At 37.9% G+C, this 13,913-nt stretch overlaps 1 protein-coding gene across 1 annotated transcript in view; it reads right to left on the bottom strand.

Moving 5' to 3' along the window:
* The window catches only part of TMA16 (translation machinery associated 16 homolog), a 28,397-nt gene that overhangs the window by 3,370 nt on the left and 11,114 nt on the right, over positions 1–13,913 (bottom strand). Inside the window, exons 2-5 of the mRNA XM_008052366.1 lie at positions 11,825–11,937; positions 3,914–3,951; positions 2,632–2,716; positions 1,455–1,603 (exon numbers count right to left, since the gene is read on the bottom strand). Of these exons, the coding sequence (XP_008050557.1) occupies positions 1,455–1,603; positions 2,632–2,716; positions 3,914–3,951; positions 11,825–11,937 (385 nt within the window). The remainder of the gene's footprint in view (positions 1–1,454; positions 1,604–2,631; positions 2,717–3,913; positions 3,952–11,824; positions 11,938–13,913) is intronic.

Below are 13,913 nucleotides of genomic sequence, written 5' to 3'. Positions count from 1 at the left end.
GAGGTCTCGCTGCCCAGGCGGGTCTTGAACCCGCGGGCTCAGGCAATCCACTCACCTCAGCCTCCCAAAGGCACAGGATTACACGCTGAGCCACCACGCCCGGCCACAATTTTTCCAAGCACATATTTTACCTTGGCAAGGTAAAATTTATCCAAAGAATGTAAAGATTATTCAGTGTGTAAAAGGTTGCATTATTCAAAATGTGAAAATTTTTTTTTTAAACTACAATCAACAGGTGTACAAAAAGCTCAATAAAATGTAAACCCATTTGTAATATAAACTAGATTTATGACAGCTCCTTATCATGATAGAAAGTTCATCATAAACCAATACCCATGATCATACTTAAATGGCAAAACACACAGAGACATGTCCAAGAAAAAGTGGAACACTGCTGCAAAAAAAATCTGACCAATGCAATACAATATTAAATAAAATTTACGGTAAGTAATGAAGATGATAAAACAAACATGTTTAAATACAACTGTATAATGACTTTTGCAAGAGTTTCAGAAAATAAAACTACGAGCAGCTAGGTGGTAAAAGTTGTAAATTAAAAAAATTTTTTTTAAAGAATCTTAATAAATCTAGTTGTACCATGAGGGAAGGGGTTGGATAACCATATCTGGCCTTCTCAAAACCTTATCAAAACACAAGCTGGTGACAATTTCCCCAAAGGATCCTACACAACTGTAAACCAGTCAGAATCCATTCACTGAGGCACAGTTGGACGAAGAACAGATCCAAGTTCCACTACTGGCTCCATCATCAATAAATTGTTTACCCTGGATGTGCTCTGTTAATTACTGCTAATTAATCTGGCTGCTACATGTTGAATAGGCTTTTAGGGGAAAGAGTGGAGGACAGTTGGGAGGCTGTTAGAATGGTACAGGTGAGATGATGGTGGCCAAAACCTGGGGGTAGTGGCAGTAGTTGCAAAAGTCATCAGATTCTAAATGTATTTTGTTGATGAGGTGGATGTGGACTGTGGAAATGGCCAGGGTTTCTGATCTGAGCAACAAGCCTAGTAGTCATACTACTGACTGGAATAGGGAACATGTAGGAGGGGCAAGTTTTAGGAGAAAAGCATGCTTTTGACATGCCAGGTTTAAGATGCCCATAAGACATTCAAGTAGAGTCTGAGAAACCAAGTTTGATACTGCAAATCTGGAGTTCTGGGAACAAGTCACGGTTGACAAGATAAATTTGGAAGTTATTAGTATTAAAATAACTGTAGAAAAGATATTATGCTACTGTCACAAAACTGATAGTTCTGTTGGGAATATGAAGACAAAAAGGAATCCAAAACTGTTCTAAATATTATCAAAGAAAAAGAAATCAGAAAAAAAATCAAACTATATAAAAGAATAAATAAAACCTCTGAAATGAACCACAAATCTGCTATGTAGTTTATGTAGTTTAAAATGAGAAAAATAAAATCCCAGTGAGCACACCAAGGCCGTATCCTTCGTACTGCTGCCGCTCCCGCTCCAGCGTCTGCTTGATGACTGTCTCCCGGGAACCGTACCGCCTTCCCTGCCTGTCTTTGATGCTGTTATGTAACTCAATCTGCTCCAACTCACCACTGAATCGATTTAAATACCTGAAGAATAAGATGATTTGAGTTATATATATTTGGTTTATATAATTAATGAAAAACATCATCCCCTGCCTTCACTTGTCCTCTGAGCTCTTTACCCCTTCCATGGAGAACTAGACCATTTTCTTAACTTCAGTGACCAAATCACAGCCTGCTATCAAGGATATTCAACTACCATCTCCATGTGGATGTCCCCTAGTGGCTTCGCCCTCAGCACACAAAAACTGAACTTGCCATCACACTGGCCCCACAATCCCCACCAAATCCACTCCATCTCTTGGGCTCCCCATTTCAGGAAGTAACTGTCTATGCAAGGAATGCAGATGCTCTGTGACTGCTCTCTCTCCCTTTTACTCTACATCTAAGATTTCAGTAAAGACCAAGACTGCTACCTCAGTAATATCTCTGGAATCTCTCATGCTGCTACTAACTAAGCAGAGGTCACCATCATCTCTTGCCTGGAATGTTGCATCAGCCTCTCAATGATCTCCTGGTCAAAGCCATGTCCCCTCAATTACATTTTCCTCATTCTCACTGTAACCTTTCTAAACTTAAATATGATCATTTCAGGTGCCAGTCGTAAAAGACTCTGATGGCTCCTAATGTCTTTAGATAAGGTCCAGACTCTTACACTGGCACCAGAGGTCTTTCATGAGCTGGCTGTCACTTACTGCACCTGCCATGCTTCCCTCACTAAGAGACCCTTCTCACTTCTGGGTCTCTTAGATATTGTTCTCTCTGGCTATAGGTTCTTCAAACTAACTTAGTTCTATCTGCTGACTCCTACCCTTGAGGTGCCAATTTAGATACTACTTCTCCAGGAAGCCTTTTCTGTTCCCAAAAACCTGGGTTAACTACCACTAGGCCCATATAGGTCACATACCTACTACAGTGGCTAAGCCAGGAAAGTCTTTCTGAAAATAAAGTCTATCTGTTCTTCTACAAATCCAGAACAGATTTCTGCTTCTTAAAGAACTAGATTAGACAATTTCCTTTTCTGGCCCTTTGTTCATAATACGCCCAGTGATTACCTTTCAATTAATTCACAAGCACCTTTCTTTGAATATCCCACTTTCTGGGGATCAAGATGATTATGAAACCACTGCAGTTTTTCACCTAAAAAAAAGTCCAAGACAGTTTAGCATAAGTCATCATTTGAACCAAGAGGTATTCATTATAATTCTTAACATCAATGTGTTTAAAACAGAACAGAAATTTATTTCAATGTTAAGTATAAAGTCTTGTGTGGGCTCAAAGCTAATTAAACCAGTCTGTCAGAAATTAAACTGTCACATTTTAATTTAGAGAGGAGACAGATGTGGGAGGGAGGCTCTTCTGCATATATTTCTTATCCAATATGGAAACAAAGAAAAAAGAAAGAATAACATGAAATTCTAAGTATTTACTATTTACAAAGCAAAGGACACAATTGTCTGAAACAATAAAATGAACACTTGATTGGGTAAGTGATGAAAATGATATCTGTTGAACATTTAACAAGCTATAGGCACTAAGTATATATCCTTACAATCCTATGAGAATTGGTACTATTACTATTCCCACTTGAAAATGAGAGAGGGTAAGTAACTTTCCAGTTAGTAAATACATTAAGTTAGTATACATTAAGCATAAAGAAGCTACCAAATACTATGCAAAGAGTGATTGAGATAAATTATCAAAGAGCCAACTGACCGTCAGGGTCACCTTCAATTAGATTTCTCAATATCACAAATGAAGAAATGGCCCTTCCCAGAATACTGATACCCCATCCAGAAATACTATTCTATTACCAGTGAATCATTAGAGATGAGGATTCAAATACTTTTAACTGTAGTAATAAAGCCTTACAGTCAATATTTAAAAATCTCAGGCTTTTCAGTAAAGATTTAACAATAAATCTGACCAAAAAAAGGGATCATGACATTGGGTTACAGAGTGAAGACATATGCATCCATATCATTAAATATGAATTGTTACTTCCATAATATTTAGGTCATATTCCTTCATAATTCTAACAGAGAACTAAAATTAAACTTCAAATAAACCGACAGACACATGGAATATTTCTATGTGCAGACAGGCAGAATAGTAGATAATATGAACTAAACAGTTACTGGAAAAATGAGTCCGAAATCATTAAAATTATTTAATCTAAAAGTTTAATGATTGAGTTCTTTTGTTTTTATCAAGTCTTGTAAAAAAATTTACTTTGATAAAAATAGTATTTCACTAGGAGAGCAAAAAGAAGAACATAGGTATAGGGCAGAAACCACTGTACTCTAGGCAGAATTTCAAATAAATAAACCCACTTACCAATAAGGCTGAGACGTAAGGCCTTTTCAGTCTTTAACCTTGAAATAAAAGTTATGTTAAAAAAATTTCCAAAGCAAGATTTAAAAATCTGTCAAAAAGCAACAAAAAGAAAAACTGCCCAAATAATTTTAATTTAAAGGTCATTCTTTTACACATATGAAATTAATTTTTTTAACAAAGAAACATCAAACACCTAGCTTCTCTTTTAAAGTCACTGGAAAAAAAGGTTTTCAGAAAGTTTTTTTTTTTTTTAGTTCTTCAGTGACTAAAGAAAGCCTATAGGACAAACACAACTGAAAGTGTGATATAAGTATGGATGTTCAGATAGGTTTTATAATATACAGAACAGTTATGCACACCTTCTAGAAGACTGAGTGCTGCCACCAAGATCACAATGCAGTATTGTTGTTACCTTTTAAACTTCAACAAGAACAAAACAGAATGATTACTTTTCATAAATTTGAAAAGAATTATAACAAAAAAATTCTCAGAAAGTATGTGGATAATATATATCTCCTATTATTGATATTCTGAGTTCTTATTCATTCAAGAGACTTTTGAATACTCAGTCTTTGCCACACATTCTGCTAGCCCCTACAAATAGAGAAATGAACAAAATAAAAAAATCCCACTGTCCTATCCTAACAAAGCTTAAAATGAAAAGGACAATGAAAACAGGGAGCTGCATATGGAGCCACGAAAACATATTGAAGCACCTACTAGACTTTTTAGGTTTTGGAAAGGTTTTCCAAAACACATAACCTTTAAGCTGAGACCTGAACATGCAGAGAAGTTATTCTGGATTTAAAAAGGGGATGGGGACCAGAGAAATGGGGGGGAAAAATCTTAGCTAGAAGAGAAGGCTCTGTATAAAGAAGGATGTACACATGGCTTTTACCCATAAAAGAGTAGGAAAACTAGATTTAGTTTCCCATTTTATACAACCAAAAAACGAGAAACAAAATGAAAACTTTTTATTTATTTATTTATTTTTTGAGTCAGAGTCGCACTCTATCGCCCAAACTGGAGTGCAGTGGCATGCTCATGGTCATTGCAGCCTCGGCCTGGTAGACTCAGGTGATCCTTCTGCCTCAGCCTTCCAAGTAGCTGGAACTACAGGCGTGTGCCACTATGCCCAACTAATTTTTTTATTATTTATTGTTAAATGGGGTCTCTCCAAGTTGCCCAGATTGGTCTCGAATCCCTGGGCCCAGGCAATCACCTTGTCTCCACCTCCCAAAGTGCTGGGATTACAGGCGTGAGCCACCATGCCTGGCCCCAAAATGAAAACTTTTTAATAAAAATTTTCACAGATGGAGATAAAATATTTATAACATAAATAACAAAGGACTTATATCTAGACTATATAAACAGTTCTTACCACGTTATTATAGACAATACCAAAAATGGCCAAAAGATTTGAACACACCCTTCATCAAAGAAATATAAGTGACTAAAAATAACACAGAAAGAAAGATGTTCAATATCCATGCCTTAATCCCAGCACTTTGGGAAGTGGAGGCAAGAGGATTGTCTGGAGTCCAAGGATTCGAGACCAGCCTGGGCAATTTGGCTGCCTTGCCTCTACAATTAAAAAAAAAAAAAAAAAAGTCCAGGTGTGGTGGTGTACACTTGTAGTTCCAGCAACTTGGAAGCCTAAAGCAGAAGGATCACCAGAGCCCAGCAGGTCGAGGCTCTGGTGGTCGTGAGCATGCTACTGCACTCCAAACTGGGTGACAGAGTGAGACTCTGACTCAAAAAAAAGAAAATAAATGGTCAATTCATTAGTAGTCAAGAAAAGAAAATTAAAAATACATTGAGAGAGCACTATATACCTACTAGATTGGCTAAAATTAAAAAGAAAAAAACTTGCAATACAATATTCAAAGATATGCAGTAAATATAAACTTTATACTCCAGTGGTGACATACAAAATGGTACTATCACTTTTAAAAAGGTAACCTCTTATACACTTAAACAGACACTTATCATATGATCCAGCAATTCTCATAAACTCAATTTTGTATATACTTAAAACAAACATCTACCATGTGACCCAGCAATTACTTTTCTAGGAACTGAAAGAAAAATGAAAACATATAGCCACACAAACATCTGTATATAAATGTTCATGGCAGCTTTATAGTAGGGGTTGGCAAATATTTTCTTAAATGGTCCAGTAGTAACATTTTAGGGTTGGGGGCCAAGTAGTCTGTCCCAATTATTCAACTCTGTCACTGTAGCATGAAAGCAGTCCTAGAAAATACAAAAGGAAGAGGCACTGATGTTTTCCAAGAAAATTTTTCATAATAATAGGTGACTGGTCCCTTAGTTTACAGACTCCTGATAATAGCCAAAAACTGTGTTAAAAAAAAATTCCAAATGATGATCGACAGGGAACAGATAAACAAGTTGCATATCCATACAATAGAATAATACTTACAACAGAAGGACAACTAACATAAAATGACATGACATGGATAAATCTCACAAACATTATGCTATGTGAAAGAAGGTGGCACAAAAGACTGCATACAGTGTTCTTCCACTTATAGGGAACATCAGGAAAGAGAACTCTTACCTGTCAAGGAACAAATCAGTGGCTGCCTAAGGTTAAGGTTAGAGAGTGAGGACTGATTGGGAAGATGCACAAGGGAATCTTTTGGCAAGATGAAATTGTACTACATATTGATCACGGTGGTAAACCAATGTATATAATTGTCAAAATGTAAAAACCATACATTTAAAATGTGTCCACTTTATTATATGTTAATTATACCTCATAGTTGACTTAAAAAAACAAAGAACACTTCACAACAATTTGGAGACTGGCTCAGAGAAATTTATTATTTTCAAATAAACGTAGAATGAAGAATTTAGTTAGAAGTCAACTGTAATAATTCTGAATGGACCCAGTGGGGACCTGAACTGCAGTCTGAGGTTAATTTAAAACAGTAACTGTATGTAAACATAAAAACATTCTTAAGATAAACAATGTATGAATGTGATTTTTAAAAAGAATTAATCCTTTAAGTGAGGTGCTATTAACAAGATTCTCAAAAGCAGTTGTTTCCTAGATTCTGGCCCATTATAGTTTTCTTTGTTAATATTAATACAGTTGTTTCCTAGATTCTGGCCCATTATAGTTTTCTTTGTTAATAAATCTAATAGAGTCACTTCATTTGTATCTAGAATGCTTTGCCAAAATATTGCTATGCTGAGAAATCATAAAATAAAGTTAAAGTCATATAACATAGAACAGTCATTCACTGACTGTAAATTGTTAACTGTTTGGAATGTGCTAGTTCTTAGTTTCTATGAATAAAAGCAATATTTCATATAGTCCTAAATCAGAGTTTTCACATACCGAAGATGAACATGTTTTAACTTTTCCTCTAGCAGTGCTATTCACTTCCATGGTATTTTTAAGTAAAATGAGGCCATCTCTAAGCATTTTTATCACCACTTGCCGAAAGACATGGTGTCCTAGCAGATACCCTCTCTGACTTTTCCCCTACAGGTCCTTCTCCCTAAAAAGAAACCCTAGGAAGTGGTTCAAAGAATCCTGGGTTCTGTGGAAACATACAGAGAACACAATACTCCAGGCTGCCTGGTTACCAACTGTCCCTGGTAGGCAAAGTTTCTAAGATAGTCTACAATAATTCTTGCTCCTTAATATTTATATCCTTGTCCTCCAAGAGTGTAGATGGACCTAATGACCTACTTCTAATGAATAAAATAGCAACAGTGATACATGTCATTCCAGAATTAGGTTACAAAGACTGACTTCTGTCTACTCATCCTCTGTAGCTAGCCCTCTGTCCCAGAGCCTTCGCTCTGGGGAAACCAAGTTGCCATGTTGTAAGAAGCTTTATGAAGAGGTTCATGTGACAAGGAACAGACCTGAGCCAACCAAGACCTGAGGTCTACTAACAGCCATGGAAGTAAGCTCAGAAGTAGAACTTCTCTCCCTTCCAAGCTCTGGGATGAATGCAGAGTCAACCAACATCTTAACTGCAGCCTTGTAGGATTCCTCACCCAGAAACTGTTTTAAGCTATTAAATTGTGGTATAATTTCTTATGCAGCAACAAATAGCTAAGACAGTATCTGGTGACTGCTATTCATTTCTAAGAAGTCATGGGTACCTGAAGTTCAAGTTAAGTCCTATTGGTAGCTTCTTTTCCCATCTTGCTTACAGTTGTCCCAACAATCTGTGTACCCTGTTAGCAATCATCTTTTGAAACAGTGCAGGGAATCACGAGCATTTCATTTTTTTTTTTTGAGTTGGAGTTTCACTCTGTCACCCAGATTGGAGTGCAGTGGCTGCTCCCGGCCACCGTAGCCTCGACCTGCTGGGCTCCGGCGATCCTTCCGCCTCAGCCTTCCAAGTAGCTGGAACTACAGGTGCGTGCTACCACACCCAGCTAATTTTTTATTTATTGTAGAGATGAGGTCTCATCAAGTTGTCCAGGCGGGTCTCGAACCCGCGGGTTCAGGCAATCCACTCACCTCAGCCTCCCAAAGGCACAGGATTATAGGCCGAGCCACCGAGTCCAGCTTAATCACGAGCATTTCAACATCCTTTTTGTGATCATGCTCCCATTTAAAGTTAACTATAACTCATGGTCAGTGATGCTGCTACTCAAAAAACTGACACAACAGGCCTAAGCCTATGGTTTCACAGCCAAAAAATATGTTGGGCATTACTAAAACTGTATTTGATTCTAGGGCCATGACTGTTAAAATGGTGACTTCATTAAAGTAAAGGAGAAAAAGGAAAAAAACTAACCTGTTCAGAAAATAGCCCAAGAAGAAAAATTAAGTGATGCCTTTCTACTCTGTATTAGTACAAAAGAGCCTTGGCCAGTAGTAGACTTTTCTTAGGACAAGTTATATATGAGATTAGCATGTTGTTCTGGCTTATTCCTCTATAACGCTAATTCTTTAAATCAATTCATAAAATTCTGAATATACTTGACAACATACAAACATTCTAGGCTCACTGTCACAAGTAATTATGGTGAACCAAAGAACTTAATCATATTATAAAGCAGTATTTCCTAAAATACTGCACATTATACCACCAGTACTATGTAAGGTGATTAAGTAGTTCATAGACACAGAATTAAACCATCTTTAATTAAATGATAAGCAACTTGCTTCCCCTCCTCAATTTTTGTTTGATCCTTTCACAATACATTAAGAACAAAACTTAGTATTAGTTTATTTTACCAGTCTTCCAACCTTTGCCAAATCTTTCACCAAGGATAATATAAAAGCTATGTCTCAGGCTCGGACCATTCAGATCAAATGGCATCTACTTGGTTTTAATAGAGATAAAATGTCTGCTTTTTTTATTTTTTTGAGTTGGAGTCTCACTCTTGTTGCCCAAGCTGGAGTACAGTGGCACACTCACAGCCACCACAACCTCGACCTGCTGGGCTTAGGTAATCCCTCCAACTCAGTCTTCCAAGTAGCTGGAACTACAGAGGCACGCCACAACACCCAGCAAGTTTTTTTGTGATTTAGTGTAGAGGCAAGGTCTCACCAAGTTGCCCAGGCTGGTCTCAAATCCCTGGGCTCAGGCAATCCTCTTGCCTCAGCCTCCCAAAGTGCTGGGATTACAGGCTGAGCCAGTGCACCTGGCTTCTGCTTTTAAAAAATAGTTATTTAAGGGAAAACAAATAATAGTATAGGTCAGTGGTTCTCAGTGTGGTCCCTAAGCCAGCAGCAAGAGCATCAGCATTACCTGGAAACTTGTTGGAAATGCAAAAATATTATGACAAAACCTCAAATCTTCTGAATAAAAAACTCTAGGAGGTGAAATAAACACATTTTTAATAGGCCCTACAGATGTATCTCATGTATATTGAAGTTTGAGAAATACTGGTAAAGGTAGTAGCAGAAATTGCAAAATCATAGTAGTAGTAAATTATATTTTAAAAAAGCAAAAATTATACAAGAGATACATACAAATACCTAAAGTTTGAAAACTACTGATTTAAAGCAATACTGCAACTATAATAAGCCTTTATGTAATACTCCACTAAAAATTAGAGTATGCTGTCACAACACTTTCTCGTTCTCTTCTGGAAAATTCTAGCCAAATCATTGTGAAACAGCTAAACTTTAGTAAATACAACTTATGTTTTAGGCGTGGAATCAACATATAATAAACGTTCTGGTTTGCATCAGCTAGAATGCAAATATATCTAACATTTAGTAAAATGGTAAGTATATTCTAAAATAGCCAAAACAATGGCTTTTATTTAGGCTTCATTCACTTTAAGGAATCTCTGAAACACCATCTTCTTTTTCCTCCTCCTCAATCTTACTTGTGGGATTTTCCTCCCAACCTGTGAATGGCAGAGCCCTCTGGACTCAGTCCTTGGCTCCCTTCTCTTTCCTGTCTACATACTCATTAGGTGACCTGATCTTATCTACTCTCATGGCTTGAATCCCATATGGGTGCACATGGCTCCCAAATGTGTGCCTATCGCTAACCTAGCCTCTGAACACTAGACCCAACATATCTCACTACTATCTTATATGTCTCGTAGGTACTTTTTTTTTTTTTGAGTTGCAGTCTCACTCTGTCACCCAGACTGGAGTGCAGTGGCTGCTCCGGGCCACCGCAGCCTCGACCTGCTGGGCTCTGGCGATCTTTCCGCCTCAGCATTCCAAGTAGCTGGAACTACAGGCACGCGATACCACGCACGGCTAATTTTTGATTTATTGTAGAGACGAGGTCTGGCCAAATTGCCCAGGGGGGTCTTGAACCCACGGGCTCAGGCAATCCACTCACCTCAGCCTCCCAAAGCGTGGGATTACAGACTGAGCCACCGAACCCAGCTATCTCGTAGGTACTTTAACCTATAAGCCATATATACAATATATACACAATATATACAATATATATGACTTATAGGTTAAAGTACCTACGAGACATATATATATGCCTCATATATGTATATATAATCACTCCCTCATATCTTTCAACTCTCTACTCTCATGTGACTCCTTTAAAGAAGCCTTCAATGACTATCCCATGTAAAACAGAACCTCTCCCTCACTCTCCATCCCATAACCCTTTTTAACTATTCTTCATTGCACTCATCTCAAACTGCAATTTAAAATATTTATGTTTTAGGTCAGGCACAGTGCTCATGCCTGTAATCCTAGCACTTTGGGAGGCCAAAGTGAGAGGATTGCTTGAGACCACTCTAGGCAACATAGCTAGACCCCATCTCTACTAAAACTAAAAAATCAGCCAGGCATGGTGGCATGCACCTGTAGTACCAGCTACTTGGGAGGCTGAGACCAAAGGATCACCTGAGGCTGGAGGTCGAGGCTGTGGTGAGCCATGATCGTGTCACTGCACTCCAGCCTGGGTGACAGAAACCGCAACTCAAATAATAATTATCTATCTGTTTTAGGTAAGCTCTATAAGAGTAGAGTCCTTGCTCAGTTTTACCCTCAGTGCACAGAACACACTCAACAAATACTTAGGGGATAGAATATTGTGAAAGAGGCTGGGCTCGGTGGCTCAGCCTGTAATCCCAGCAGTTTGGAAGGCTGAGGTGAGTGGATTGCCTGAGCCCGTGGGTTTGAGATCCACCTGTGCAACTTGACGAGACCTCATCTCTACAATAAATCAAAAATTAGCCAGGCGTGGTAGCGCACGCCTGTAGTTCTGGCTACTTGGAAGGCTGAGATGGAAGGATCGCTGGAGCCCAGCAGGTCGAGGCTGCGGTGGCCGGGAGCGGCCATTGCACTCCAGTCTGGGTGACAGAGTGAGACTCCAAGTCAAAAAAAAAAAAAAGAATATTATGAAAGAATACATGTTGAAGGATAAATGCACAAAGGGGCTTTTGACCAATGCATAACACAAATGATTAACAGATACTTACTTTTCCTTTTTTTCTTGTTTGTGGGCCTCTCTTGTAATTTGGGCTGCTTTTCTACTGTATGGATGGATGACTTTTTTTTCCCGTCCTGTGTTTTTTCCTTTTGGAGCTTTAGGCTAAAATGTGTGAAAACATATGAAACAAATAGATACATAAGTGCCTCCACTTACAACATTTTCTATTTTAATAAATTTTAAAAACACAAGTATAACTGAAATACAGTGAACTAGAAATACTACAAGAAAAATGAGGAGATAAGTCAGCCTTGTTAAATAATTCTAATAGTCTGCTTCTATGGTCATAACAGAAATGATATAGTCAGAACTGTTTTCCAGTGACAAAATAACAGCAAAGAAGGGGTCAATATACAGCTCTTCAACTGTTCCACCTTCAAAACAGGCATAGAGAATTGAGTGAGGAGACTCACAACTAGAAACTTATGTTACAGTTAAGAAAATCAAGGAGTTAGGAAGAGTTTAGGTGTACATGGAAAAGAGTGGGTACTGAATCAGGCAAAATAAAAGTTGAGTTCATGGCCTATACAAATTAGAAACAGAGAAAATAACAGATACCATCTCAAACTCAGCACATCCAAAATGGAAACAAAATATTTTTACACTCAAACTGCATGTAAGTTAACTAGGTCACAATTCATTTAGTCCTCCAAACTAGATATCTTCGTGTTGTTTTTTTGTCCACATACCTTGGAATTTTTTTTTCAGTATATATTTTTTTGTAATTCTTACACAATTCTACCTTATCCCACATCTCTATTATTTAGAAATCAGGTTTTGCTCTCTGTAGTAAAAAACAAAAAAAATAAAAACAATAAAATAAGAGCTGAAGACTGTTCCACAAAGCCTTCAAGGATCCACACTCCTTCCATTTTGTTGTCTACCATCCTTAGGCTATAACTTCCTATATGATCCACAATGGTTTCATACAGGTCTACACTCCAGTCAGTGAGAAATAGGGAAAAAATAAAAAAGTATACTCCCCCTCTTTTTTAAAGCATGATCTGGGAAGCTGCAGATCCTTTTGCTCACATTCCATTAACCAAAATTTATTCACAGTGTTATATAAAGGAGACCAGTAAATAAACCTTTATTCTCTGGGGAAAAATAATCCACTACTATAGAAGAAAGAGTATACTAGGGGACAACTGGTGGTCTCTAACATACTTAATTCTGAAAAAGGCCGAGCGTCTCTAGAATCATCTTCAAAACCAATTTCAATTGCCTAATTCAGGTCTCATGATCTTTCATGATTAGTATTGCCTTCATGTTCCTCCTGCTGGTCCTTCTGTCAAGGAAGTCACAGTGCTTCTCTTCCTAAAACACTAACTTAGTAAAGTCCCTCTCCCCTCCTCACAGAGTTCCACCAGTTCAGTTAGGTCCTAAGTCTTCAATGTGAAAAACAGTCTATCCCCAATCTGCTTCTCCAGCGTCATTTTCCATGCTCCTTCACCAAAGATCCTTCACCCCATTCTCAGTAAACTTCCCACCAATCTAGTTACATACCTGCTGTTTCATAACTTCTTGAGACTGCACTTGTTACCTCTGCCTATAAAATCCTTTCCCTTACTCATCCTTTGATAAGATGCAGTTCAAAATTACTTCCTCTGTAAAATTCTAGGCAGAACTAATTAAAATGATCACCAATCCCTCATTCACAAATGTATTCATTCTTTCAACAATTATCCATTGAATGCTCTGCTCACTTTTTTGATAAACCTGACCATAGAAGACATATCCAACTCTGAAACCCTGGATATAACGGGAGGTTGATTACAGGTACAGGAAAATAAGAAGTCAAAGCATCATAAAACAGAGTATACACAGTTTTTTGCATCCGTCTGTGCACAAAAGAGAGGGAGAAAGAGAGGTTTAATAGTATGTTTGGCTTAAAGTCTACCTAGCAAGCATGAATCTAGTAAGAACTATAAGAACATGTGGTAGGCTGCCTCTAGGATGGTCCCATGATCCCACTTCCTGATATTGATGGCTTTATGTAATCCCTCCCTTGGAGTGTGGTGGCTGGGCTCACTTTTAATAAGCAACATTTAGCAAAAGCAATGAGATGCCAATTCCAA

The sequence above is a fragment of the Carlito syrichta genome, unplaced genomic scaffold, assembly GCF_000164805.1.
Source record: "Carlito syrichta isolate Samal-C Ts95f unplaced genomic scaffold, Tarsius_syrichta-2.0.1 Scaffold273658, whole genome shotgun sequence".
NCBI classification, from domain to species: domain Eukaryota; kingdom Metazoa; phylum Chordata; class Mammalia; order Primates; family Tarsiidae; genus Carlito; species Carlito syrichta.
This window is presented reverse-complemented; position numbering and strand designations above follow the sequence as displayed.